This window comes from Heterodontus francisci, chromosome 19 (assembly GCF_036365525.1).
Source record: "Heterodontus francisci isolate sHetFra1 chromosome 19, sHetFra1.hap1, whole genome shotgun sequence".
Classification (NCBI taxonomy): Eukaryota; Metazoa; Chordata; class Chondrichthyes; order Heterodontiformes; family Heterodontidae; genus Heterodontus; species Heterodontus francisci.
In genome coordinates this window covers 36,186,719-36,213,349 of record NC_090389.1, presented here as the reverse complement: position 1 = coordinate 36,213,349, position 26,631 = coordinate 36,186,719, and the positions used below count along the sequence as shown (strand labels likewise).

The 26,631-nt window shown below is 42.9% G+C and overlaps 1 protein-coding gene across 5 annotated transcripts in view; it reads right to left on the bottom strand.

The window, feature by feature from the left end:
* The window catches only part of LOC137380015 (contactin-4-like), a 1,659,092-nt gene that overhangs the window by 103,374 nt on the left and 1,529,087 nt on the right, over window positions 1-26,631 (bottom strand). For all 5 annotated transcript variants that reach the window (XM_068051491.1, XM_068051492.1, XM_068051493.1 and 2 more), the window contains 4 exons: window positions 18,879-18,994; window positions 16,497-16,683; window positions 15,096-15,208; window positions 4,254-4,422 (listed from right to left, as the gene is read on the bottom strand). In XM_068051491.1, coding sequence (XP_067907592.1) covers window positions 4,254-4,422; window positions 15,096-15,208; window positions 16,497-16,683; window positions 18,879-18,994 — 585 coding nt within the window. The remainder of the gene's footprint in view (window positions 1-4,253; window positions 4,423-15,095; window positions 15,209-16,496; window positions 16,684-18,878; window positions 18,995-26,631) is intronic.

Sequence of the window (26,631 nt, the reverse complement as noted above, 5' to 3'; positions counted from 1 at the left end):
GCTATGCTTAGGGTAGATAGGTTACCTGGTCCAGATGGCTTGAATCCCAGGCTGCTAAAGGAAGTGAGGGTGGAGGCAGTGGAAGGGCTTGCCATAATTTTCCAATCTTCTGTAGATATGGGGAGGAGGCAGAGGATTGGAGAGTGGAAAATGTGACACCCTTGTTTAAGAAAGGCTGTAAGGACAGTCCAAGCAACTACAGGCCGGTTAGTTTATCAGTGTTGGGTAAGGTTTTAGAAATAATAATCAAGGAACAAATCAACAGGCACTTGGAGAAGTTTCAGTCAATTAAGGATAGCCAGCATGGATTTGTAAAAGGCAGATCATGCTTGACTAATTTAATTGAATTTTTTGATGAAGTAACAGAGGAGGTTAATGAAGGGAATGTGGTGGATGTTGCTTGTATGGATTTTAAGAAAGCTTTTGTTAAGGTATCACATAAAATGCTAGTTACCAAAATTGAGGCTCATGGAGTAGAAGGGTTGGTATCCAATTGGATAAAAAAACTGGCTTAAGGCCAGAAAACAGTGAGTAGTGGTAAGTGGTTGTTTTTCAGAATGGAGGATGGTAGACAGTGACGTTCCCCAAGGGTCAGTGCTAGGACCACTGCTTTATTTGCTATATATAAATGGCTTGGATCTTGGAATACAGAGTAGAATTTCAAAATTTGATGATGATACCAAACTTGGAGGAGTGGCTAACAGTGAGGATGATACAAACCACATGCAACAGGACATAGACAGGCTAGCAGAATGGACAGACAAGTGGCAGATGGAATTTAATATAAACAAATGAGAGGTGATGCAGTTTGGCAGAAGAGACAGGATGAGGCAATATAGACTTAATGGTGCAGTTCTAAAGAGTGTGCAGAAACAGAGGGACCTGGGGGTGCAAGTGCATTGAGCTTTGAAGGTGGCAGGACATATTGAGAGAGTAGTTAGCAAAGCATATGGGATCTTGGGCTTCATAAATAGCAGTACAGAGTACAAAAGCAGGGAAGTTATGCTGAAACTTTATAAAGCTCTGGTTAGGCCCCGACTAGAGTTTTGTGTCTAGTTCTGGTCACCAAATTTTCGGAAAGATGTGAGGGTCCTTGAGAGAGTGCAGAGGAGATTTACCAGAATTTTAGTTGTGAGGTTAGGTTGGAAAAGCTGGGTTGTTCTCCTTAGAACAATGGAGATTGAGGGAAGATTTGATAGAGGTGTACAAGATTATGACAAGTTAGACAAGAAAAAACTGTTCCCATTAACTGATGCTACAAGGTAAAGGCCTGCTACCGACCCGAACCTGACGGGACCCAACAACATGTGTCGGGTTCGGGTCGGGCTGGGCCCATCTTCAGGGTACGGCTTTCGGACTTGGGTTGGGTCGGGCCGGACACACACGGTAAGTGCTCTGCTGGTAAGTATTGAAATTAAAAAACTTACCTGAGCTGGGAGTCCAGGACGAAACTGAGTCTGCGCAGTGAGCGAGTGACATCATTATGACATCATCACGCATGCGCTGCAGTTTCTTCTGGGTCCGGCATCAGGAAGGTAAGTAAACGGATGGTAGGGTTGGGCTCGGGTGGGGTCGAGTCGGGCAGGTTCAGGTCGGGTCAGGCTCAGGGCAAAATCAGAGGGACTTGGGCCAGGTCGGGCTCGGGTCCACAGTGGTTCAGTCGGGTTTAGGTCAGGTTCTTTTTTCCCCGACCTGAGCAGGCCTCTAGTACAAGGACTAGGGGACACAGATTGCAGATTTTGGGCAAGAGATGTAGGGGGAATTTGCGGAAGAACTTTTTTGTGTAGTGAGTGGTAATGACCTGGAAATGACTGCCCACGAGGGTGGTGGAGGTGGAGACAACCAATAATTTCAAAAGGAAATTGGATGGGAATTTGAAGGAAATAAACTTGCAAGGCTATGGGGATCAAGCGGGTTACTGGGACTGACTGGATTGCACTACAGAGAGCCAGCATGGACCTGAGGACCAACAGGAGCTGAATGGCCTCCTGTTATGCCGTAAATAACTCAACGGGCTGAATTTTATGTTTTGTCACCGGACGCAAGGCATGTTGGGGGGTGGAGTGGCCGACCACACACGATTCAGCGTGGCTGGCAAATTAAACCTAATGAGCGGTGAACTCTGACTAATTGCGTGGTCGGAGTCGTGCCGGAGGGGGTGGGGAGCACAGCATTGGGTAATGCCTCAGCGGGGTCTGGCGCCATTTCTAAAGGGCTGCCAGCCCTGCATTGAATTCTGCCTTGGGAAGGCCTCAAAGAGGAGGAGATGGCATTGGATGATTCGAGATGGCTGGCAGGAGACCCTGTGCGGCCCCACATTTTGCTGATGCTCCTTGCAGGTCCTACTGTAGGCTGTCAGGGAGAGGAGAGACATCTTTTTTCCAAGGGATGGGAGGAGGAGACCATGGAGCCAAACCAAGCAGGCCTGGCTGCAGATCGCTGAGGACAGCAGCAGCCATGGCGTAACCCTGCACACATGGATATAGTGCCACAAGCAGGCCAATGACCTAATTCGGGTTGTAAAAGTGAGTATCATTTAATCCCTTCATTCTCTTGAGCCTTGCATCTGTTGAAGTAGAAAGTTGGGCCAAGAGTGATCTACCTCCCCCCCCCCCGCCACCCCGATGTGGGCAAGGGGACAGGGGATGCAACATGACTGTCAGCGGCCTGTCATGGTGGCCCGGAAAGCAGGCCCCCTGTCATAATTGAATTCGCAAGATCCCTGGGAAGTGAATACATGCAGGAGTTATCTGTGTTCCCCCATCAATGGCAAATTCACTGCCAGCAGCCTATGTGTTGGGATTGATGTTGGTCGGGGTCCAACATCTCCCTTCCCTCGGTCTGCAGTACCCCGTCCCAGTTTTATGCCCCCCACGTCTCCATACCCATCCACATTGTTCCCTTAAAATCCAGCCCAATGACTCTATGACAAATCATGCCTTCCTTCAGAAATTTACCATAAATACATTTTGCATGACCACAATAGATTGTTCCAGAAACCTGTTTCTTTGAAGATGTAAAATAAAATCAGTGAAAATAAAGGATGGACTTTGCAGAATGCCTCAGAATCTCACAGTAATGAACGCATACAACATTGTTAAAAATTTCAATTAAAATAGCAATACATCTATTCCATTACTTTAAAAAAAGTCTGAAATCCCACAGGTTATTTGAGACAAGTAATATTAAGGATGCTGTTACTGGTTACCAGGTTAAGAAACAAAATGATAATCTGTCATCAAACACCAAAGACTATTTATATTGTCAGGCTGTGGAATGCACAATTTGAGTTAGTGATTGAAGCAGAGACCATGTCAACATTTAAAAACAGTTCAGTTAGGTGGTTGAAGCAAAGGGCGGCATGGTGTGGGGGGTGGGGTTGCGGGGGGTTATAAGGATATGAGAACAGAGTGGGCACATGGGTTTAAGACTACGACTTGTGCAGAGGTAAAACATTAACATGGATTGGTTGGGCTTTTCAATATTAACAAGAGACTTAAAACAACTTGCCATCATACATTTGATTATGCTTCTGAAGTTCACTGCTTTTGTGTCGTCATTTTTATAGTTCCAGGGAAATTTTCTGCTCATCAAGGTGAGGTGTTGGGGAAAATACCATTTCCCCAAGGTTTGCACCAAAAGTTAGTATCTAGTGTTCCTGGGCCACAAACTACAAGCATGGCAAAGATGCCTTTGCACTTTGTCAAAATTTCCTTAAAAATATGCAGTATGATATGAGTTCATGATCTTTTCTTGCCCTCAGAAGAAAATCCTTCACCTGCTATTTTAACAGAGACCCATTTAAAATAAACATTAATAAGTTCAACATTTGTATACTTGTATACCTTGGTGTGATTTAAGGCTAATGTGTCCTAGTTGTAACATCTGAATATTGTTCCAGTGAACGAATGTGACACCTCCATTTTCAACACCAATCACAGTCTCTGTTGCAACTTAACTGTAATCTAACACCAATTGGTGGCACATTACAAACTGGGTTCAGATTGCTCAAACTTACTTCAATCAAGGAGTGACAGCATGTATTCACCCTGTCATTTTGGAATGAATTCAAGTGGCAGTTTTATAATACAATTCTAAACTCACCTTCTTCAATAACATAATTGTTACAAAATGAACACCATTGCAGGAACAGATCAATTTGCACCAGAAACAAAGGCAAATTTGAATAGAACTGAATTGGTTCTCTATTAAACCAAAAAATTGGTTTCTATATCAGATTTTTAAAAACTTACAAGACGTTCTTGGGATTCTGATTTGAGCACTGCTGATTCCATCGCCACCATCGCTGAATGTCTTCACTTCAATGATATAATCAGCATCATCGGGGAGTAGAAGCTCCACAGATGTGTTATTGGTTTCTATCACCTTTGTACTGCTCTGTCTGTTATTTCTGTATAAAACCTGTAAAGTTACAAAGCACACACAAAAGTCATTCATAAAACTAAACCAAAGCACCAGTAGGCAGCTGACAATGACTTAGATATATGCATCACTGAGCTTTTCTGTTTCTCCTGTGCCAAGATGGATAACAGTTACATACGGAGCCAAAAGGTTTAATTGGGCACTTTAAGCATTGGGTAAATTTGATTGTTAAACAACTTTTTAAGTTTGTAGGTCAGCATGGTCAGTTGCATTACTGTGAATTGTTATATTGCATTGTTCTTTTTTTACATTTAATCTTTGTTATGTAGATTCTGGGCTTCTGTGCACCTTTGATATTACCAAGTTTTCTAGTTCCTGTCTGGAGAGAGCTAGCTCTGTGTCTCATTCTCCCCCTTTTATATACATTTAATACTGGGCACCAGCCTCCACTGTGTGCTGGGCATTGCTATGTAATATAGAGATCAGAGGTACAAACCAGGTTACATAGAATCATAGAAAATAGGAGCAGGAGTAGGCCATTCGGCCCTTCAAGCCTGCTCCGCCATTCATTATGATCATGGCTGATCATCCAACTCAGTAACCTGTTCCCGCTTTCGCCCCATACCCTTTGATCCCTTTAGACCCAAGAGCTATATCTAACTCCTTCTTGAAAACATACAATGTTTTGGCCTCACCTGCTTTCTGTGGTAGCGAATTCCAAAGGCTCACCACTCTCTGGGTGAAGAAATTTCTCCTCATCTCAGTCTTGAAAGGTTTACCCCATATCCTTAGACTATGACCCCTGGTTCTGGACTCCCCCACCATTAGGAACATCCTTCCTGCATCTATCCTGTCAAGTCCTGTTAGAATTTTATTGGTTGTGGAACTGACAGCCCCTAGTTACTTTCAAGGAAGAAGTGGCCTTAATCCAATGGGAGATTTGTAGACCCCGATCATGGATGCACACTGTGATCAGTTCTTTGCAGGATCCAATTTTATACTCAGGATTACGGCCAGGCAGTGGGACAATCATGGCTCCAAGGCTGGTTGCGCACCTGTTGAATGAAAGTCTATTTACTGGGTGGTCACAGAAGGAACAGGATGGATTTTGTGTCGATAATAATGGTGAGGCTAACAACATTCATTATTATAATGGAGAAAATCTGACAGCAAATTCTGATATCCACACGCGTGCAGTTAAACGTGGAAATTTGGAGGCTGCTGTCTGAGATACCCTGCTCCTACACAGGGTGTGTTGTTGCAGTCCTTGGCACGGATATCAATGCAATGGCATGAATTTGCTGTACTAACCTACTCATTTCCCAATAAAGATGTCACAAAAATATAGTGCTGGTGCATTCAGGAGTAAGCAAATTTTTAACGATAAGTGATAATTACTGCCAAACAACCTTTCTGGCCCTGAAATTTCTATTTTATAAGTGTGGAGTTTCATTCCTTCAGAAGTTAATTAGTGCTGGAGATATTTTTAAAAAGTACAATACATTTTTATTTACTTTATTGGCTGATTACTTTTCCTTATCTCGTTCTCTTATCTTTCCCAATCTTTATTTTGTTTACTGTATATGATTTAAATCTAATTTACATTTTTAACTCACTGAAAACTAATTCACTTAGAGTTAAAATTGGGTGTGTCTCAACAGTGTCTGATTGCTTGCAGAGCCTCACTGTTTCTTGCTGTTCTCATAGATGTCATCAAACCCCTGGAGAGGGCACCGCACTGATCAGATGCTAGATTAGAGCAAGTCACGAATCAAAAGTCCTCAAAAACTTTACAGACAGCTGTCAGTGAGGTGAATGGCAAGCACCATTTCTTTGCTGCTGACTTGCAAAATCTGGGCCATCATTGTTTTATTTCAGGGTTACCACATCCCTTCACCAAAGTTATGTCGGATGCTTGGGAGAATTCTAGAAGAAATGGGCATAGACCCGGTGGGGGTGGGGAGGGGTCATATCAGGCCAACTCCCCGCTGCACTCCGCCACCAGGGACCTTTTCCAGGGGCAGGCTAAGAATTGGATCGGCTGCCCGCTCCATGAGGTGAGCAGCCAATTAACATTGTTGAGGCACCAATTATGTGCGATTTTCTGGCCTTGCCAGCATTTTGCTGCCAGCAGTGCAGCAACCCCCCTACCACAGGTGGAGGCCAGCAGCTCAATAGCAGTGAGAGCAAAGAGGGGGCTGCATTCATGAAAACCACAATTGCACAGTTTCACCTACCAGTCTAGGTCTCAGTTATTTAGTGATTGGTGTTTGGGCCAATGAGGGCACCTCCACGTTGAGGCACCTTCACTGTCCCCGACTTGCCTCAGCAGTGCCCACCTCTCAGGTGTGGCTGCCGAGGCTCTCGAACTGCCGGCCCTCTGATTGCGCCAGCAGCATTGGAAGCCCATTTGCCATCCTTAATAGGATGGTAAGCTCGGAGGCAGCCAATTAGGAGGGTCTCAGAAAATTGCAACGCCGGTCTCGGCCAGCAAGTGCAGGCTCAGGAGCTCCATTTGGTCCTGACATTGGATCCCGAAGCCAGCGGAAAATCTGCCCAGGGTGTGGCCTCCAAATGAATGAACTGAGATATGAAAAGTAAAAGCCCACTTCGACGGGAAAACTAAAGCCGCAGAGCAAGAAAAAAAAGTGCCTAGATTTTGTTGAAGAGGGAAAATTATGAATAGTGCTCCTTTTAAGAATCTTACCATTAGAAGCAATAACGTTAATATGATTCCACTTGTTATTTTTAAATTTCTGATGAGATTTTAAATTTTTCAGACAGTGATTCGAAGGTAGCAGAGTCCAGCACTGATTATCATGTATGCACTCCTCTATCTGGGGGATTTCGCCATCAAGATCATATCAAGTGTTTTAAATGTTTTAGTGAACTTTGTGTTCACTGAGATGAAGGATGTTCATGCTGAGGAATGAAATATTTTATCAAATTTTTCACTCAATGTCAGACTGGAGCACCCCCAGGTATTGCATGGTTAGATTTTAGGCAAAATGCACTCTAGCCATTCCAGTGATGCACTTTAACCTCAAGAAAAGAACCTCCCACTGCAACAATGTGACAATTTTCAAAGACCTTTTGTAATTTTGATCTGCTCATCACGATCAGAGATGTTTGAGGCAGGGAAGAGAAGGTACTCCATTTCAGATATCCAGTAGCAGCATCATATGTTCCCAGGTAGGTATATCACAGTTAAGTACAAAGTAGAGCTCCCTTTACTTTGTCTCATGATATGTCTTAGCTCGAACAGCAGCACTGTAGCTCCTAACTATACTAGTGTCACATTTTTCTTATGCTTTTAGTTATTTGGCTTCTCTTACTGGATTCACAACTAGCAAAGGAACAAATTTAGGAGCCGGAGAATGGAGAATGTCAAGGTGATAATTAGGAAGGAGGATCAGAAGGAGCCCACAATTTTTTATCACAATGATCTGCTGTTCTGATGTTTACATCAAGGTGAAAAACAAATATTTTCAAAATGCTTTTGTAAATGATAGTAATTTTTTGGATGGACAGTCTGCTATTTTTCAATTGAATGTCCTTATCTGAAAAAAAGTTAGCAAAAGTCAATTTTTCACGAATTTGTTAACATTTTTGACTAGCTTTCTGAGCCACACAAGGTTTTAGAAACCAACAGAACCATAGTGTAGAGACTCAGAACTCTGAGTTTTGCTAATTTGAAATACTGTGCATGCACTCGAATTTTTTTTTATTCATACATGGAATTTGGGCGTCGCTGGCCAGGCCAGGCCAGCATTTATTGCCCATCCCTAATTGCCCTTGAGAAGATGGTGGTGAGCTGCCTTCATGAACCGCTGCAGTCCATGTGAGGTAGGTACACCCACAGTGCTGTGAGGAAGGGAGTTCCAGGATTTTGACCCAGCGACAGTGAAGGAACGGCGATATAGTTCCAAGTCAGGATGGTATGTGACTTGGAGGGGAACTTGCAGGTGGTGGTGTTCCCATGCATTTGCTGCCCTTGTCCTTCTAGTTGGTAGAGGTCGTGGGTTTGGAAAGTGCTGTCTAAGGAGCCTTGGTGCATTGCTGCACTGCATCTTGTAGATGGTACACACTGCTGCCACTGTGCGTCGGTGGTGGAGGGAGTGAATGTTTGTAGATGGGGTGCCAATCAAGCGGGCTGCTTTGTCCTGGATGGTGTCGAGCTTCTTGAGTATTGTTGGAGCTGCACCCATCCAGGCAAGTGGAGAGTATTCCATCACACTCCTGACTTGTGCCTTGTAGATTGTGGACAGGCCTTGGGGAGTCAGGAGGTGAGTTACTCGCCTCAGGATTCCTAGCCTCTGACCTGCTCTTGTAGCCACGGTATTTATATGGCTACTCCAGTTCAGTTTCCAGTCCATGGTAGCCCCTTTGATGTTGATAGTGGGGGATTCAGCGATGGTAATGCCATTGAATGTCAAGGGGAGATGGTTAGATTCTCTCTTGTTGGAGATGGTCATTGCCTGGCACTTGTGTGGCGTGAATGTTACTTGCCACTTATCAGTCGAAGCCTGGATATTGTCCAGGTCTTGTTGCATTTCTACACGGACTGCTTCAGTATCTGAGGAGTCACGAATGATGCTGAACATTCTGCAATTATCAGCGAACATCCCCACTTCTGACCTTATGATTGAAGGAAGCTGAAGATGGTTGGGCCTAGGACACTACGCTGAGGAACTCCTGCAGTGATGTCCTGGAGTTCAGATGATTGACCCCCAACAGCCACAACCATCTTCCTTTGCACTGGGTATGACTCTTGCCAGCGGAGGGTTTTCCCCGATTCCCATTGACCTCAGTTTTACTAGGGCTCCTTGATGCCATACTCGGTCAAATGCTGCCTTGATGTCAAGGGCAGTCACTCTCACCTCACCTCTTGAGTTCAGCTCTTTTGTCCATGCTTGAACCAAGGCTGTAATGAGGTCAGGAGCTGACTGGCTCTGGCGGAACCCAAACTGAGCGTCACTGAACAGGTTATTGCTAAGCAAGTGCCGCTTGATGGCACTGTTGATGACACCTTACATCACTTTACTGATGATTGAGAGTAGGCTGATGGGGCGGTAATTGGCCGGGTTGGACTTGTCCTGCTTTTTGTATACAGGACATACCTGGGCAATTTTCCACATTGCAGGGTAGATGCCAGTGTTGTAGCTGTACTGGAACAGCTTGGCTCGGGGCACGGCAAGTTCTGGAGCACAGGTCTTCTCAGTACTATTGCTGGAATATTGTCAGGGCCCATCGTCTTTGCAGTATCCAGTGCCTTCAATCGTTTCTTGATATCACGCAGAGTGAATCGAATTGGCTGAAGTCTGGCATCTGTGATGCAGGGGACTTCAGAAGGAGGCTGAGATGGATCATCAACTCGGCACTTCTGGCTGAAGATTGTTGCAAATGCTTCAGCCTTATCTTTGGCACTGATGTGCTGGGCTCCCCCATGATTGAGGATCGGGATATTGATGTACATTGCACCATTCTGCAGTCAGTCTCTACTGTTATTCAACCCTGCAGCAGCTATCAGCCTTCACTGATCCCCAGGGTTTAGATGATTCCTAAATGGATGCAAAGACATTTTAATCGGTCGGTCTGCGAGGTGTGGGCATGGGGTTGTGGTGTGTGTGTATATGTGCATGTGTGTGGAGACGAGTTAGCTGTTGTTGCTCAGCTGGCAGAAATCTGTGATGGTTTATATTTGAACTTGTCACTTGTGGTCAATTCTTGTTACAAAGTATTGGTGTCAGGAGAGAGCATTGTGAGAGAAAAAGCAGCAGCAGCTTGCACATGGTTTTTTATTCTGACATTGCACCTGGGGAGACAGTGTCGCAGCACCAGAGAAACTTCATAAAGTGGACTGACACTGATGCCACAAGTTAGTGTCCATCATTTTTGTCATTTTACTTAAATTATTACTGCCGGAATTTTTCACTTGTCAGATGGGAGCTACCCACCGAACGAAAAGTCGATGGCAATCCTGCCTCCGCCAGGGTTGGGGATCTGGACTGCATTTTACGCTCCCCAGGCCCTTAATTGGTCTTAGGCGGGATTTCCACCTTATTGAGGCAGGAATTCCTGCCTAATGGCCTTCTGCTGGCCAATCAGCGGGCTGGCAGCTCTTAGTCACAGCAGCGCCACCAGCAGTGGTGGCCACTGCTGGGAATACACCCGACTTCAAGAAGAGGAAGGAAGGCCCGCAAAATAAATAAGTTTTTGATACCTTGCTGGGGGTGATCAGGCGGGCCTGGGGAGGCAAGGGGTGTCGATTGGGGGGGGGCAGGGGGCATGTTGGGCACAGAGGTGGTTGCAGCATCAGGATGTCCCATCAGGAGGACCTCCCCCCCCCCCCGCCACAGGACATCAGGAGGCCACCTACTTCTGTCAGGCGACTTTTCTCAGGCCGGGGCCGCCCACCTGCCAACAGTAAAATCCGTGGCGGTGGGCAGAGGCCCTTAAGTGGCTGTCAGTTGGCCACAAGGGCCTTGATTGGCCTGGGGCGGGTGGGCCGTTTCCTGCCGCCGCTGCCCTGCATAAAATGGCGGCAGAGGCGGGAGTGGGTCGCCAAGAGCCCCTGAGCCTCCCACTCCATTTTACGTCCCCCACCACTCTTGGAGGGGGGGGCGTGGGTAAAATTCCAGCCTACATCTATTATCCATCTATTTATTCAAATGTCAGCATCTATCGGCATTTGATAAACTGCAGTAGAACAACGTATTTTGAAAATAGAAGCATGTGGTATTAAATGGAAGATAGTAATTTGAATATGGAATTGGCTACGGTTGGAGTTTGCAATCGGGGGTCTGCGAGAAGGTCTCATGAGGTCCCCAGTGGCTCCCAATCTCTATTGCGTGGACAATCTAAAGTCAATTTAATGCCAATCTCCAAAGGTAACAATATCAGACCTAAGAGTTTCACCTTCCAGCTCCGATCACTGATCAGCATCAGCACTTTAGTCCCCATCCTCGCACAGGTTGCAAGCAGCCAGAAATCCCCACTTGGCCCCAGAGGCTCATGGTCATCAGTCCGTCATGTTGACCAGAAGATGGAGTCCAATCTCAGCAAGGACACTCGGCTTGTTAGTAATGGACAAGAGGAGAAACGAGAGCTGGTACGGCCATCAAAACCATCGATCTCATCAGTACTCTATCAGCTCCAGTTATGTTTTGCCAACTTTACAGGCCATTAACTAACTTCAATATAACTATACCACCTTCAGTGATAGTTTACTTACCTCGTTAGCAACTTGCCAAAGCTTCTTCGAGATTAACTTCCAAACCCATGACCTCTACCACCTAGGAGGATATGGGCAGCAGGTGCATGAGAACACCACCATCATGACTTGAAAATATATAGCCATTCTTCACTGTTGCCAGGGTCAAAATCCTGGAACTCCCTATCTAACAGCATAGGGCTGCATCAGTTCAAGAACCTTCTCAAGGACAATTAGGGATGAGCAATAAATCCTGGCTCTTGCCAACAATGCCCACATCCCATGAACAAATAAAAGAAAGTGATAGTCTATTAACTTCAGTATAACCCTACTAACCTCAATGACAGTTTACTGGCCACAGTGACAGTTTACGGCCCTCAGCATAAACAAGCTATGATGAACACTGATCATGACATGCACGTGTGCTTGTTGAAGATACATCTTGACAGAATTGTTGCCCAGCACCAACAAGTTTTGCATTAAGAAAAATAATACAAAAATGTTTAATTTTATAACTTTAACAGAAAAAATACTTGTGTTACAGGGGTGGTCCATGGAATGTTAATAACACAGCAGAGTGCCCCAGAAGCAAAAAGGTTGAGAATCCCTGGGCTAAGAGATAGGAAGCAGAGAGTAGTGGTGAATGGATGTTTTTCTGACTGGAAAGCAGTATGCAGTGGTGTCCCCCAGGGATTAGTACTAGGACCATTGTTTTTTTGTTACATATAATGACCTGGACTTGGGTAAAGGGAGAAAAATTTGAAGCTTGCAGATGTTGCAAAACTTGGCCACATAGTAAATGTGAGTAGGACAGTTGCAGACTTCAGGTGGACATAGACTGGTGAAATGGCAGACACATGGCAGATGCAATTTAATCTGGATATGTAGGATTTGATGCTTGGGAAAAACAACATAGAAAGGCAGTATAATCTAAATGGTACTATTTTGAGGGGGTGCAAGAACGGACAGACCAAAGGGTACATATTCACAAATCTTTGTAGGTGGCAGGACATGTTAATAATGTTGTTAAAAAGTATAAGGGGTCCTTAGCTTTATTAATAGAGGAATCAAGTACAAAAACAAGGAAGAAGTGCTAAACCTTTACAAATCACTGGTTCGACCTCAGCTAGAGTAGTGTGTACAAGTCTGGATCTCACACTTGAGGAAGAATGTCAAGGCCTTGGAGATGGTACAGAGGAGGTTTACCAGTATTGTACCAGTGATGTGGGACTTCAGTTATATGGAGAGAGTGGAGAAACTGGGATTGTTCTCCTTAGAGCAGAGAAGGCTAAGAGGAGACCTAATAGAGATATTCAAAACAATGAGGGTTTTTTTTAAAGAGCAATTCGGGAGAAACTGTTTCCTCTAGCAAGTGGGTCAGTAACTGGAGATCACAGATTTAAAATATTTGGCAAAAGAACTGGAGAAGAAATGAAGAGAATCTTTTTCACACATAGGATCTGGAATGCACTGCCTGAAAGGGTGGTGGAAGCAGATTTCATGGGAGCTTTCAAATAGCAAATGGATGTGTACTTGAATAGGTCTAATTCACAGGGTTCATTATAGGGTAAAAGCTGGTTGCAGGATTAAATTGGACAGCTCTTTCAAAGGGCTGGCAAAGGCACGACAGACTGAATAGCCTCCTTCGGTGCTGTAAGATTATACAATTCTATGCACTTTAACCACACTTTCTTTTATGTAAGCCGTTGGAGCTGATTAATTTAATTGTTGTATTTGTAGAATAACGGCCACCAACAACACTAAGTACATGTAGTAAGCATGAATATTCCCATAAAAAAACAGAAACTGAATCAATCAATTAAAAACATCGAACTAGAAGTTCTTGCTATTAAAAACATTTATCAAAGCAGGACAGAGATAAAATGATTGAAGAATGTGTATTCTTGAGATGATGCTCAGCACGGTGTAACTGAAAAGCTGAAAGACAATTGCGTGCACAGCTTCAACTCAAGTGAATAGCCTGCAGTTATGTTTCAATAATGTGGTTGTATTAACATTCATATCCTGAACTACAGCTGAACTTCGTCACGAAGAGGGAAGAAAAGACTTACAGTAACATGAAAGTGGACTGGGTCACGAAGGACTGATCTAGGTCTGAGAAGCATGTTGCACACACACAAAAAATGAATAATTTTAAATGATTTGTTGTAATAAGCACAAATGGAATTTTGAAACCACAAGACTCAAGTCTTTTTGCGATTACATATGTGTCCATTTGTGAGGACAGTGCAGGTGTGAACCAGTTAAATCATCTGCAGACGTCTAGAAGTGTTGATGTCCAAAGTGACCTGGATGTCCTTGTTCATGAGTCACTAAAAGCTAGTCTGCAGGTGCAGCAGGCAATTAAGAAGGCAAATGGTATGCTGGCCTTCATTACAAGGGGATCTAAGTACAGGAGTAAAGATGTATTGCTTGAATTGTAAGCCTTGGTGAGACTGCACCTGGAGTATTGTGTACAGTTGATGTCTCCTTATCTAAGGAAGGATATACTTGCCATAGAGGGAGTGCAACAGAGATTCACCAGACTAATCCCTGGGATGGCGGGATTGTCTTATGAAGAGAGATTTCAGAAACTGGGCCTGTATTCTCTAGAGTTTCGAAGAATGAGAGGTAATCTCATTGAAACTTACAAAGTTCTTACAGGGCATGACAGGGTAGATGTGGATAGGATGTTTCCTCTGGCTGGTGAGTCTAGAACAAAGGGACACTGTCTCAGTATAAGGGGCAGGCCATTTAAGACTGAGATGAGAGAGAATTGCTTCACTTAGAGGGTGGTGAATCTGTGGAATTCTCTACCCCAGAGGACTGTGGAAGCTCAAACATTGAGCATGCTCAAGACAGATATCGATAGATTTCTGAATGCTAACGACATCAAGGGATATGAGGATAGTGGGAAAAAATGGCATAGAGGTAGATGATCAGCCATGATCTGTTTGTATGGCGCAGCAGGCTCGATGGGCTGAATGGTCTACTCCTGCTCCTAATTCTTATGACCCTATGATCCTACTCACTTAGATGGATAGTACAGTCTCATTTTTCTCCAAATTACCTTCGACCTCAAATAAGACAAGTTATATGCAACAAATACTATGCAGTGCTGGTCCCCAAATTGTTCAAAATATGCCAAATGGAAAAAGCAGCTGAATGAATAAAGAGCAATTCTGGTGGCAATTTACAAAGGATTTACATTTCATCAGGGATTTCTCAAAACTAATGATTTTATTGCACACAGATTTGATAAATATACAATATTTCTGGCATCACCCAAGGGATCTTTAGAACAGCATGCACTATATGATACAATAGAAATAATATTCTGCTTTTCAAACTCTCAAATGGTACTCTTATTGACTATTAGAATTCTTCTTTTGGGCCTCCTTATCTCGAGAGACAATGGATACGCGCCTGGAGGTGGTCAGTGGTTTGTGAAGCAGCGCCTGGAGTGGCTATAAAGGCCAATTCTATTAGAATTACTTACTTTATATCCTGTCACTTCCGATTCATTTTCCATTGCTTTGACATGATCCCAGTTTAAAACAACTCTGGAGCTAGCTGATTCCCACCATATTTTTCCAGGTGCTTGACTTGGTGCTGCAAAATAGTGAAATGGCATTGAGTTTTACGGGTGCTGGAATTCAAAAGCACAATGACACAGAACTAGCATTTGCTTGTTCAGGTTGACGTAAAAAAAATTCTACTGTGCTATATGAGATGGAACATAGGGTTCTGGCTAACAATCATCCTTAGCCAACATCACCAACACAGATTAATTGGTCATTCATCAATTTGCTGTTGTGTGACTTTGCCTATATATGAACAGTGACCACACTTCAAGATGCAATTAACTGGCAGTGAAGCACTTTGGGGTGAAAGGTGCTATATCAATGATTTCTTTCTTTATTCATCAACTCAAGATTATTTTTGTGAAGAGAAAAAAATAGTGAATGCTGAAAACTGAAGTAGAAACAAAAAGTGCTGGAAGGTGAGGTTCATGTTACAGGAGAACTGTTTATCAGAATTACTTTTGTGAATTCAGCCACCAATACATTCCTCATGTGAAAAACTTCAAATGAGGAAATTGCAGGTTTTCACTATATCACAACTCATCTTAGTGGATTTGGGAGGCGTGGCATGACAAGAAAATCCATTTATAAAATACAGTCATAGAGTTATAAAGCAGAGAAACAGGCCCTTCGGCCCATCGTGTCTGTGCGGGCCATCAAGCACCTATCTATTCTAATCCCATTTTCCAGCATTTGGCTCGTAGCCTTGTATGCTTTGGTGTTTCAAGTGCTCATCTAAATACTTCTTAAATGTTGTAAGGGTTCCTGCCTCCACCACCCCTTCAGGCAGTGTGTTCCAGATTCCAACCACTCTCTGGGTGAAAACATTTATCCTCAAATCTCCTCTAAACCTCCTGCCCCTTCCCTTAAATCTATGCCCCCTGGTTATTGATCCCTCTGCTAAGGGAAAACATTTCTTCCTATCTATCCTATCAATGCCCATCATAATTTTGTATATCTCAATCAGGTCCTCCCTCAGCCTTCTCTGCTCTAAGGAAAACAACCCTAGCCCATCCAGTTTCTCTTCATATCTGAAATGCTCCAGGCCAGGCAACATCCTGGTGAATCTCCTCTGCACCCTCTCCAGTGCAATCACATCCTTCTTGTAGTGCGGTGACCAGAACTGTACACAGTACTCCAGCTGTGGCCTAACTAGCAGTTTTTTACAGCTCCATCATAACCTCCCTGCTCTTATATTCTATGCCTCGGCTAATAAAGGCAAGTATCCCAAATGCCTTCCTAGCCACCTGTGCTGCTGCCTTCAGTGATATATTTCAGTATTGAAGTAATTTATCATTTTTTCCTGAAATACGCACGTGGTTTCCTAGTTGTGACATTAACTGGAAGGCTGGCAGGTCCTGTTCCAGCACTGCTGTATGCTTTAACCATCAGATAATACATGGTGCTGCCCTTCAATCCTGTGACCCTCGCTGAAGTGATGTTTCCGTTTGATCGCAGTTTGTCTGCTGTCTCTTCATTCTCATCATCTGCCCAGTACCATATCTTAAGAACAAAATACAAAAGAATCAGGCAACAAGCAGGAATGAATCTCAAGAAGAATAACACCCTGTCACAAAACACAGAGTTCAGCAGAAAACTTAAAAACCGTGCCAAAAAACTGTTGGCAGTGCTGTATAGCAAACAGTGATGGCAATATTGTCGTCAGATACAACTGCAAAACATTCAAAAGAGTTAGTGACTGATAACCTCCTGTCACTGTTACTAACTAACCTGATAAAATCATGATTGTAAAACAAATTGAAAAAAATGACCTATAGCCTGTGAAATACTGTGATCTGTAAACTCCAGCTAAAGCGATAGCAAAGGCTGAGTTTTGGGCACGCTTGTTATTGTGTTTATCAATATTTAAGTATTCTTCAATAGCGAAAAATGGCCAAGTTGGATAGTTTCACATGGAAGCTATAACTGATCAGTATACAATCACAGTCAATTACATTTAAAAGGTCTAACAGAAATCAAAAGCAAAAACATGATGACAGCAACTGAGATGAATAAAAGTGTTAGGTAAAGATAGTACTTAAATACCATTGACTCTGTATGTTTCAATGTTTCCTACCATTTTCTGCCAGTTTCTCTGCACCCAAGTGTAATCCTTACTTTCTCAAAGACACAGGGCCCACCTGGAATTTTGCTCTAATTTCTCCACCACATTAACTGGGGGAAATAGGTTATTCCAAAGTGGCACTTATTTTTAATTCGTTCCTTGGATGTGAGCATCGTTGGCAACACCAGCATATGTTGCCCATCCCTAATTGCCTTTTGGACAATAATGTCCATCAATTAATTCCAGTTAGGATCTGCCGACAGCATTCTGTAAAGGACGCCAATGACACCTAATGGTCAGATATTAGAAAAAAAAATTAAATTCCAAATGGTGCACCTGGACCAAAATGAAATTAAATAAAAACAGTTTCCCAAATTTTGTATTTTAAAATTAATCTGAAAAGTTCTGGATATTGCCCAAATTTGCATTTAGGCCAGCCTGTTCCTTCATAAAATGAGTTATTAAGTGGGGAAGCAAAAATGCCCCTCTGTACATGTGCAGCCATATCCCTACATTTCCCTCCCAACAAAACCAACAATAGATGAGATACTACCATTTATGCTAGAGAGACACAGGCTAAGGCAGGTGCTTATTTGGATTTTAATTAGTAAAAATAAAAATATTTAACTGGTCAAGTATGCCTGTGGGAGGGGGAGGGGAGAAGGTAAACCTAATCTCTAGCAGTGGATGAGTACCTTGCAATGCCAGGCCATGTGTCTCTGAGAAATCTACATCTGTCAATGTTGGAGTCTGTTGCAGTACAGTGAGAATGTGTCTGCCGTGTAGACTTGTGAACTGCTGGGTTGATGGGATTGCCCAGAGTTTGGATTGCTAAAACTCAATTCAAAATGGTATTCTGAAGAAAATGTAATTTTTATCATCAATTCCAAAGGTTTTTTAGCTGTTCAGAAATAATTGTGCAGTAATTAGGTGCATTAGGTATCATATGCTATTTGGACAGTGCTTAGTCTTTCAAACTTTTATGGTATTGCAGTAACTGTATGACAGTAACACCTTAAAAATTGATTTTGTAATGATTTGAGGTTCAAAATAATCATCTTTATGATAGACAGACAGCCAAAGTAATTTTTCTTTTAATTTGTATAAAACCCTTTGTGCAAGTTGAAGTTATTGTAAACAGAATTGCCAACCACCATTTTATTTCTATTTGATTTGAAAATTTCTGATGTTAAAGTGAAAACTGTTGGGACTGGGAGTTTAAAAATTTAAGTATATGGCTCTTTCTATTAAAGTATATAGAACATTAAACTGAGTGATGTTATAGACACAAACAATTCTATGGGCATTCACTCAGTAACAGTAGATATGAACTTATCTCCTCACTTACTTAACCTTGATATAGACGGACCTTTTGCCAATTAACAGCAAAAAACTATTTGTGCTGTGTAATACATCATCATTCTTTCACAGTCATTAGACAGGTAGATTTTACATCAAAATGAACTGGCCTGTTTTCCCACCGACTCTTCAGACCAGTGACTTGAATCATTATAGATTCATTTTCCAAGTTAAATTATTCCCCCAAGCCCCTGTTAATTTGCTTGAACTTTAGCTGTAATTACACAGATTCTTTCCATCCTTCAGAGCTAATTATAGGATTAATTTTTCTTACCTCATAACCCCGCACTTTTCCTTTGTTTGTCTCCCAAGGAACAGCTTCCCAGAAAACTTGCACTTCTGAAGCTGACAGGCTTCTGGCTGAGACATTGAATGGTGCTACAGTGGGTTCTAGGTTACAAGAAGGAGAATTCCATTAGTACTCCAGGGCTAAAGCCAATTCTAAGAGTATTAGCTAATTGATGACTTGGGTTGCCTGCTTTGATGGCAACAAATGTGCTTTCTCAGCAAACCTGTGAGGATAAGTATCTGGAGATCAGGTAGAACAGTAGAATGCTATATAAATGAGTTTCATTGTTATTAATAATAATCATCTTGAAAGAGGCCATTAGTGATGTCAGAAACATTGGGGCTACTGACATCAACCTCTATCTAAACTTTAAATATAATTCTGAATTTTGCAATCCCATGCACAGATTCATTTATTTATTATAGGTGAGTTTCTCCTCTTCACTCACAAAAAAATTGATAACAATTATGACCATTAAATGGAATTGCAGAAAAGCCAGATTTTGAAATGTACACTTACTGAAATTGTAATTTTGCTGGTGGGAATGAAAAATAGCAGCCGATCATGGCGTAAATGTAATTAAAACCTTTCAATGCTTCTCAAACCAGTTCAGTGTTGGTTAGGATGTTTAAGTGTCAAAGAGGTTGTTCAATGTAGCTGTGGAGTCCATAATTCTTGTGGATAATGACTTAATACAAATTGAGGGAAAGACAGTTTCGTAACCAGAAATAAAAACAAGAAATGCTGGAAATACTCAGCAGATCTGGCAGCATCTGTGGAGAGAGAAGCAGAGTTAACGTTTCAGATCAGTGAGCCTTCTTCAGAACTTCTGAGTATTTCCAGCATTTCTTGTTTTTATTTCAGATTTCCAGCATCTGCAGTATTTAGCTTTTAGTTTAGTAACCAGGCCTTGTATGTACCAGTAACCTCTGAAAAGGAACACCACAATCAGAAGATGTCTACCAAATACATTAAGGAGGCAACAACACAGCAAAATTGTCATGAATATGTGAACTCGAGATCAACTACTCAAAGGATCCGGTATAGAGTTCAGAAGAAGCTGCATACCTTAAAGAAAAGCTCAACGGCAAGGCTTGGATATTACTGGAAAATGGCAGCATAGGACATTTATATGAAGGAAAATAGTAATTGCAAAAAGTGTTGTACTTACACTTTGCCAGTATGTGGCAAGGAAGGTGGAAGTGAAACTAACAAATTACATTATAAATGTCATGATGGTGTCATGGTCCTGTAGTATTTTTTTCTCACAATATGCGGTTTGCCGAGGATCAGTATTGCTTTAAGAACCGGCCAAGCCTCAGGAGTTACCGAGAAGGTGCATTTTCGGTTGCCATTAGAAACAGCCATTTGGAGATTGCGATTGAAAGGGTGCATTCTCGTTACCATAGATACAGCTACTGGGAGTGAGTCTCATGCAATACATTTGTTACAATTCAGTTTTGAACTGGCTTTTAGAATTTTTTTTTAGAACATTACAGTGCAGTACAGGCCCTTCGGCCCTCGATGTTGCGCCGATCATCTGACCTACACTATTCCATTTTCATCCATATGTCTATCCAATGACCACTTAAATGCCCTTAAAGTTGGCGAGTCTACTACTGTTCCACGCTCCCACTACTCTCTGCGTAAAGAAACTACCTCTGACATCTGTCCTATATCTTTCACCCCTCAACTTAAAGCTATGTCCCCTCGTGTTTGCCATCATCATCCGAGGAAAAAGACTCTCACTATCCACCCTATCTAACCCTCTGATTATCTTGCATGTCTCTATTAAGTCACCTCTCCTCCTCCTTCTCTCTAACGAAAACAACCCCAAGTCCCTCAGCCTTTCCTCGTAAGACCTTCCTTCCATCCCAGGCAACATCCTAGTAAATCTCCTCTGCACCCTTTCCAAAGCTTCCACATCCTTCCTATAATGCGGTGACCAGAACTGCACGCAATACTCAAGGTGCGGCCTCACCAGAGTTTTGTACAGCTGCATCATGACCTTGTGGCTCCGAAACTCGATCCCCCTACTAATAAAAGCTAACACACCATATGCCTTCTTAACAGCCCTATTAACCTGGGTAGCAACTTTCAGAGATTTATGTACCTGGACACCAAGATCTCTCTGCTCATCTACACTACCAAGAATCTTCCCATTAGCCCAGTACTCTGCATTCCTGTTACTCCTTCCAAAGTGAATCACCTCACACTTCTCCGCATTAAACTCCATTTGCCATCTCTCAGCCCAGCTCTGCAGCCTATCTATGTCCCTCTGTACCCTACAACACCCTTCGACACTATTCACAACTCCTCCGACCTTCGTGTCATCCGCAAATTTACTAACCCACCCTTCTACACCCTCATCCAGGTCATTTATAAAAATGACAAACAGCAGTGGCCCCAAAACAGAACCTTGCGGTACACCACTAGTAACTAAACTCCAGGATGAACATTTGCCATCAACCACCACCCTCTGTCTTCTTTCAGCTAGCCAATTTCTGATCCAAAGCTCTAAATCACCTTCAACCCCATACTTCCGTATTTTCTGCAATAGCCTACCGTGGGGAACCTTATCAAACGCCTTACTGAAATCCATATACACCACATCCACGGCTTTACCCTCATCCACCTGTTTGGTCACCTTCTCAAAAAACTCAATAAGGTTTGTGAGGCACGACCTACCTTTCACAAAACCGTGCTGACTATCGCAAATGAACTTATTCTTTTCAGGATGATTATAAATCCTATCTCTTATAACCCTTTCCAACATTTTACCCACAACCGAAGTAAGGTTGAAGACAGTTTGTTCTAACAGACACAGAGGACACAGAAAGCTGTGATGACAGCACCTGGAAAAAGAGCGCTTAACCATTTAAACTGAAGGAAGAGAAATTTAGTCTGTTTAATTATTATCTCTCAAAATTCTAAAACATCAAGCCAAAACAGAGATCTCTGGTAATTCAAACCGAAGGAAGGGAAGTTAGACTGTGACAATCTTTCATCCCTCAGAAACTCTAAAGTCAGATTGATTCTATTGAAAGTGTTTGCAAGTCGTTAATTGTTGAAATTCGCTGGAGAAGGACTTCAAGCAACATTCTGTGAGGACTTCAAGCAACATTGGACTGTAAATTTGCAAGGACTCTAATTTTTTCTATTTTATATGTTGTTTATATCTTCATAGTGTTTAAGAATTTAGTTCCTCTAATTAAAGAGCTAATTTGTTGATTTAAATACACCTGGTTTGGTTAGCTTCATTCGGGGGTTATTAGACGGTACAATTTGGCTGGGTCTTTCTTTAATTTGAAAAGTTTTAAATGATATATTAGCCAATCTGGGGTGCAACGGGATTGAATTAACAGTGCATTGGCTCCACCACAATCAGAATCATATATTTTGATAGGGGGCTTTGACAGGAGCAGTCGGTCGTAACAATGGGGAAGAGAATATACTGCAGGAAGAAACTTCCATGGGCCAAATCACCCTGTTTCAATCTCCACTGCTCTCAGAAGGGAACAGCCCTGTAGACCGTAAGAGAAAGAGCTTACTAAGTAGGAGCAAGCAATAACTACTGAAGATGGAGTGCCTGGAAAGCCTTGCGACTGCAGAGGTTCGGGGGGCTGTTCCAAACTGTTGGTATGTATCATATTAATCATTATAATGTAAGATTTTTTACAATATATATTGCATCAAGTATCCATTCAGAAGAACTGTGCATGTATTACGTAACAGTGCATGTAATGACAGTACAAATAACATAAGAATGATCAATGTGGTCTCTTGGACTAGTTTTTGATCATCTAAAATGGTGGGAGAAGAATTTTCCATCACCGTTTTTTCTTAATTGGTTTTGGGCATCTGTTTATTTTTCCCTCTCAGGAGATTGCATAGCTGCTGGTGCTTGAGGGGGTGTCTAGTCTTTACACTCAGGCCTGTGGGGCAGACTTGGCAGAAGTTACTTCCATACATTCATATGTGTCTGTAGTTAGTGAACTCAAGAGCAGAATTGGTCAAATGGACTGCTCACCCTTATGACTAGTTAATAGTGCATTAACAAAAAATATTCACATATATATATTATATATATATATATATATTTATCTGTCTTTGGCCTCCTTGTCTCGAGAGACAATGGGTAAGCGCCTGGAGGTGGTCAGTGGTTTGTGGAGCAGCGCCTGGAGTGGCTATAAAGGCCAATATTCGAGTGACAGAATCTTCCACAGGTGCTGCAGAAGAAATTGTTTGTCGGGGCTGTTACACAGTTGGCTCTCACCTTGCGCTTCTGTCTTTTTTCCTGCCAACTGCTAAGTCTCTTCGACTCGCCTTTAATGTGATAAAAATAAGGTGCTTCACAGGTGCATTATAAAACAAAATATGACACTGAGCCACATAAAGAGATATTAGATCAGATAACCAAAAGCTTGGTCAAAGAGGTAAATTTTAAGGAGTGTCTCAAAGGAAGAAAGTGCGATAGAGAGGCAGAGAGGTGTCGGGAGACTATTCCAGAACTTAGGGCCGAGCAACTGAAGGCACGACCACCAATGGTGGAACGATTAAAATCAGGGATGCTCAAGAGGCCAGAATTAGAGGATGGCAGATATCTCGGAGGGTTGTGGGGCTGCAGTAGATTACAGAGATAGGGAGGGGCGAGGCTATGGAGGGATTTGAAAACAAGGATGAGAATTTTAAAATCAAGTTGTTGCTTGACCAGAAGCCAATGTAGGTCAGCAAGCTCAAGGGTAATAGGGGAATGGGACTCCATGCGAGTTAAGACAGAGTTTTAGATGACCTCAGATTTACGAAGGATAGAATGTGGGAGACCAGCCAGGAATGTATTGGAATATTCAAGTCTAGAGGTAACAAAGGCATGATTGAGGGTTTCAGCAGCAGATGAGCTGAGGCAGGGACAAAGTCAGGCAATGTTGCAGAGGTGTAAATAGACGGTCTTAGTGATGACGCGAAAATGAGGGCGGAAACTCATCTTGGGGTCAAATGTGATACCAAGGTTGCAAACAGACTGGCTTAGTCTCAGACTGTTGCCAGGGAGAAGGATGGAGTCAGTAGCTAGGAAACAGAGCTGGAGAGGGGACTGAAAAGGTTGGCTTCAGTCTTCCCAATATTTAATTGGAGAAAATTTCTGTTCATCCAATACTGGATGTCAGTTAAGCAGTCTGATAATTTAGCAACAGTGGAGATGTTGAGAGAAGTGGTGGTGAAGTAGAGCTGAGTGTCAGCATACATATGAAAACTAACGCTGTGCTTTCAGATGATGTTACCGAGGGGCAGCATGTAGATTAGAAATAGGAGGGGGACAAGGATAGATCCTTGGGGGACACCAGAGGTAATGATGCAGGAGCAGGAAGAGAAGCCATTGCAAGTGATTTGCTGGTTAAGATCAGATAGATCAGAATGGAACCAGGTGAGAGCAGTCCGACCCAGCTGGATGACAATGGAGATATGTTAAAGGAGGATGGTGTGGTTGACTGTTGAAGGCTGCAGACAGGTCAAGAAGGACAAGGGGGGAAAGTTTACCTTTGTCACAGTCACATTGGATGTCATTTGTGACTTTGATAAGAGCTGTTTCGGTACTGTGGCAGGGCGGAAACCCGATTGGAGGGATTCAAACATTTAAACATTTAAAGGGAGAATTAAGAAAATTTCAAAATTGCAGTGCTTAAATAATATGCAAATCAATCAACTCAAATTACCAGCAAAATAAAGAAAATAGAACTCGAGCTAACATTATAGTATGGTATTCCGTAGCACTCGTGTGACATGTTATGAAATGATAGCATGTAAGTCAATTCCCCATTCTGCCTATTTGTTAAATATATCCATGGGTTTCTTCAAAGAGAGAATAAGAAAAGAAAGAATTTGCATAAAAATAGTCATCTGACCAAGTTTGCACACCTCTCATTTGCTGGTTCAAGTGTAGCACTGCTGGAGGCTTGGGTGAAGATGATTTATCTGTCCCTCTGAGTGGCAAGATGTGTGTGGGCACATTAAAGCAAGAGAGAAATATAGCAAGCCAAGAGAATTTCAAGCTGCCAAAAAAACGAAATGGCTGGAATTGCTGTCAAAATAATTGTGAGGCGAATGACATGAATGCTACAGCAACTTCAGGCAAGGAGCAAGTGTGCAGTTAAACGCCAATGTTCAAAAGTTGCTGTCCGTGTTGTGCCGCTCCACTGCTTGCTTCGCAAAAACGGCATCTCATCATCTGCCTTGCCATTGACATGCATTGAGTGGCATTAAATTGCTGCCGAGTGGTATATATTCAGAAGCGAGTGGTTCTGGGAGTCCTCAACATTGACTCTGGAACCCCTCAACATTGACTCTGGAACCCATGAGGTCCCATAGCATCAGGTCAAACATGGGCAAGGAAACCTCCTGCTGAATATCATCAACTTCCCTCCTCAACTGATGAATCAGTACCCCTCCATGTTGAACACTACTTGGAAAAAGCACTGAGGGTAGCAAGGACACAGAATGTACTCTGGGTAAGGGACTTCAATGTCCATCAGCAAGAATGGTTCAGTAGCATCACTACAGACCGAGCTGGCCAAGTCCTGAAAAACATATCTGCCAGACTCAGCCTGTGGCAGGTTGGGAGATAATTAACATAAGGGGAAAACCTACTTGACCTCTTCCTCATCAAACTACCTGCTGCAGATACATCTGTCCATATCAGTATTGTTAGGAGTGACTGTTCACAGTCCTTGTGGAGACAAAGTTCCATCTTCAAACTGAGTACACCATCCATTGTATTGTGTGGCACTACCACCATGCTAAATGAAATAGATTCAGACAAGAAGACAAGATCTAGCACTCAAAGTTAGGTATCCATAATGTGCTGTGAGCCATCAGCAGCAATATGTCACCTCATCGCCTGGGATTTCCCTCCTCCACCATTACCATCAAGCCCTGGGATCGATCCTGGTTCAATGAGGAGTGTAGAAGACCATGCCAGAAGCAGCACCAGGTGTATCTAAAATGACATGCCAACCTGGTGAAGCTACAACACAAACTACATGCATGCTAAATAGCAGAAGCAGCATGCTATAGACAGAGCTAAATGATCCTACAGCCAATGGATCAGATCAAAGCTTTGCCATCTTGCCATATCCAGTCGTGAATGGTGGTGGACCATTAAACAACTAAGGGGAGGAGGAGGTTTCATGAACATCCCCTTCTGCAACCATGGCTCCAGGACATCACTGCAAGAGTTCCTCAGGGTAGTGTCTGAGGCCCAACCATCTTCAGCTGCTTCATCAATGACCTTCCTTCAATCATAAGGTCAGAAGTGGGGATGTTCGCTGATTGCACAATGTTCAGCACCATTCGTGATTCCTCAGATACTGAAGCAGTCCATGTAGAAATGCAACAAGACCTGGACAATATCCAGGCTTGGGCTGATAAGTGGCAACTCACATACGCGCCACACAAGTGCCAGGCAATGACCATCTCCACCAAGAGAGAATCTAACCATCTCCCCTTGACATTCAAACGGCATTACCATCGCTGAATCCCCCACTATCAACATCCTAGGGGCTACCATTGACCAGAAACTGAACTGGAGTAGCCATATAAATACCGGGGCTACAAGAGCAGGTCAGAGGCTAGGAATCCTGAGGCGAGTAACTCACCACCTGACTCCCCAAAGCCTGTCCACCATCTACAAGGCACAAGTCAGGAGTGTGATGGAATACTCTCCACTTGCCTGGATGGGTGCAGC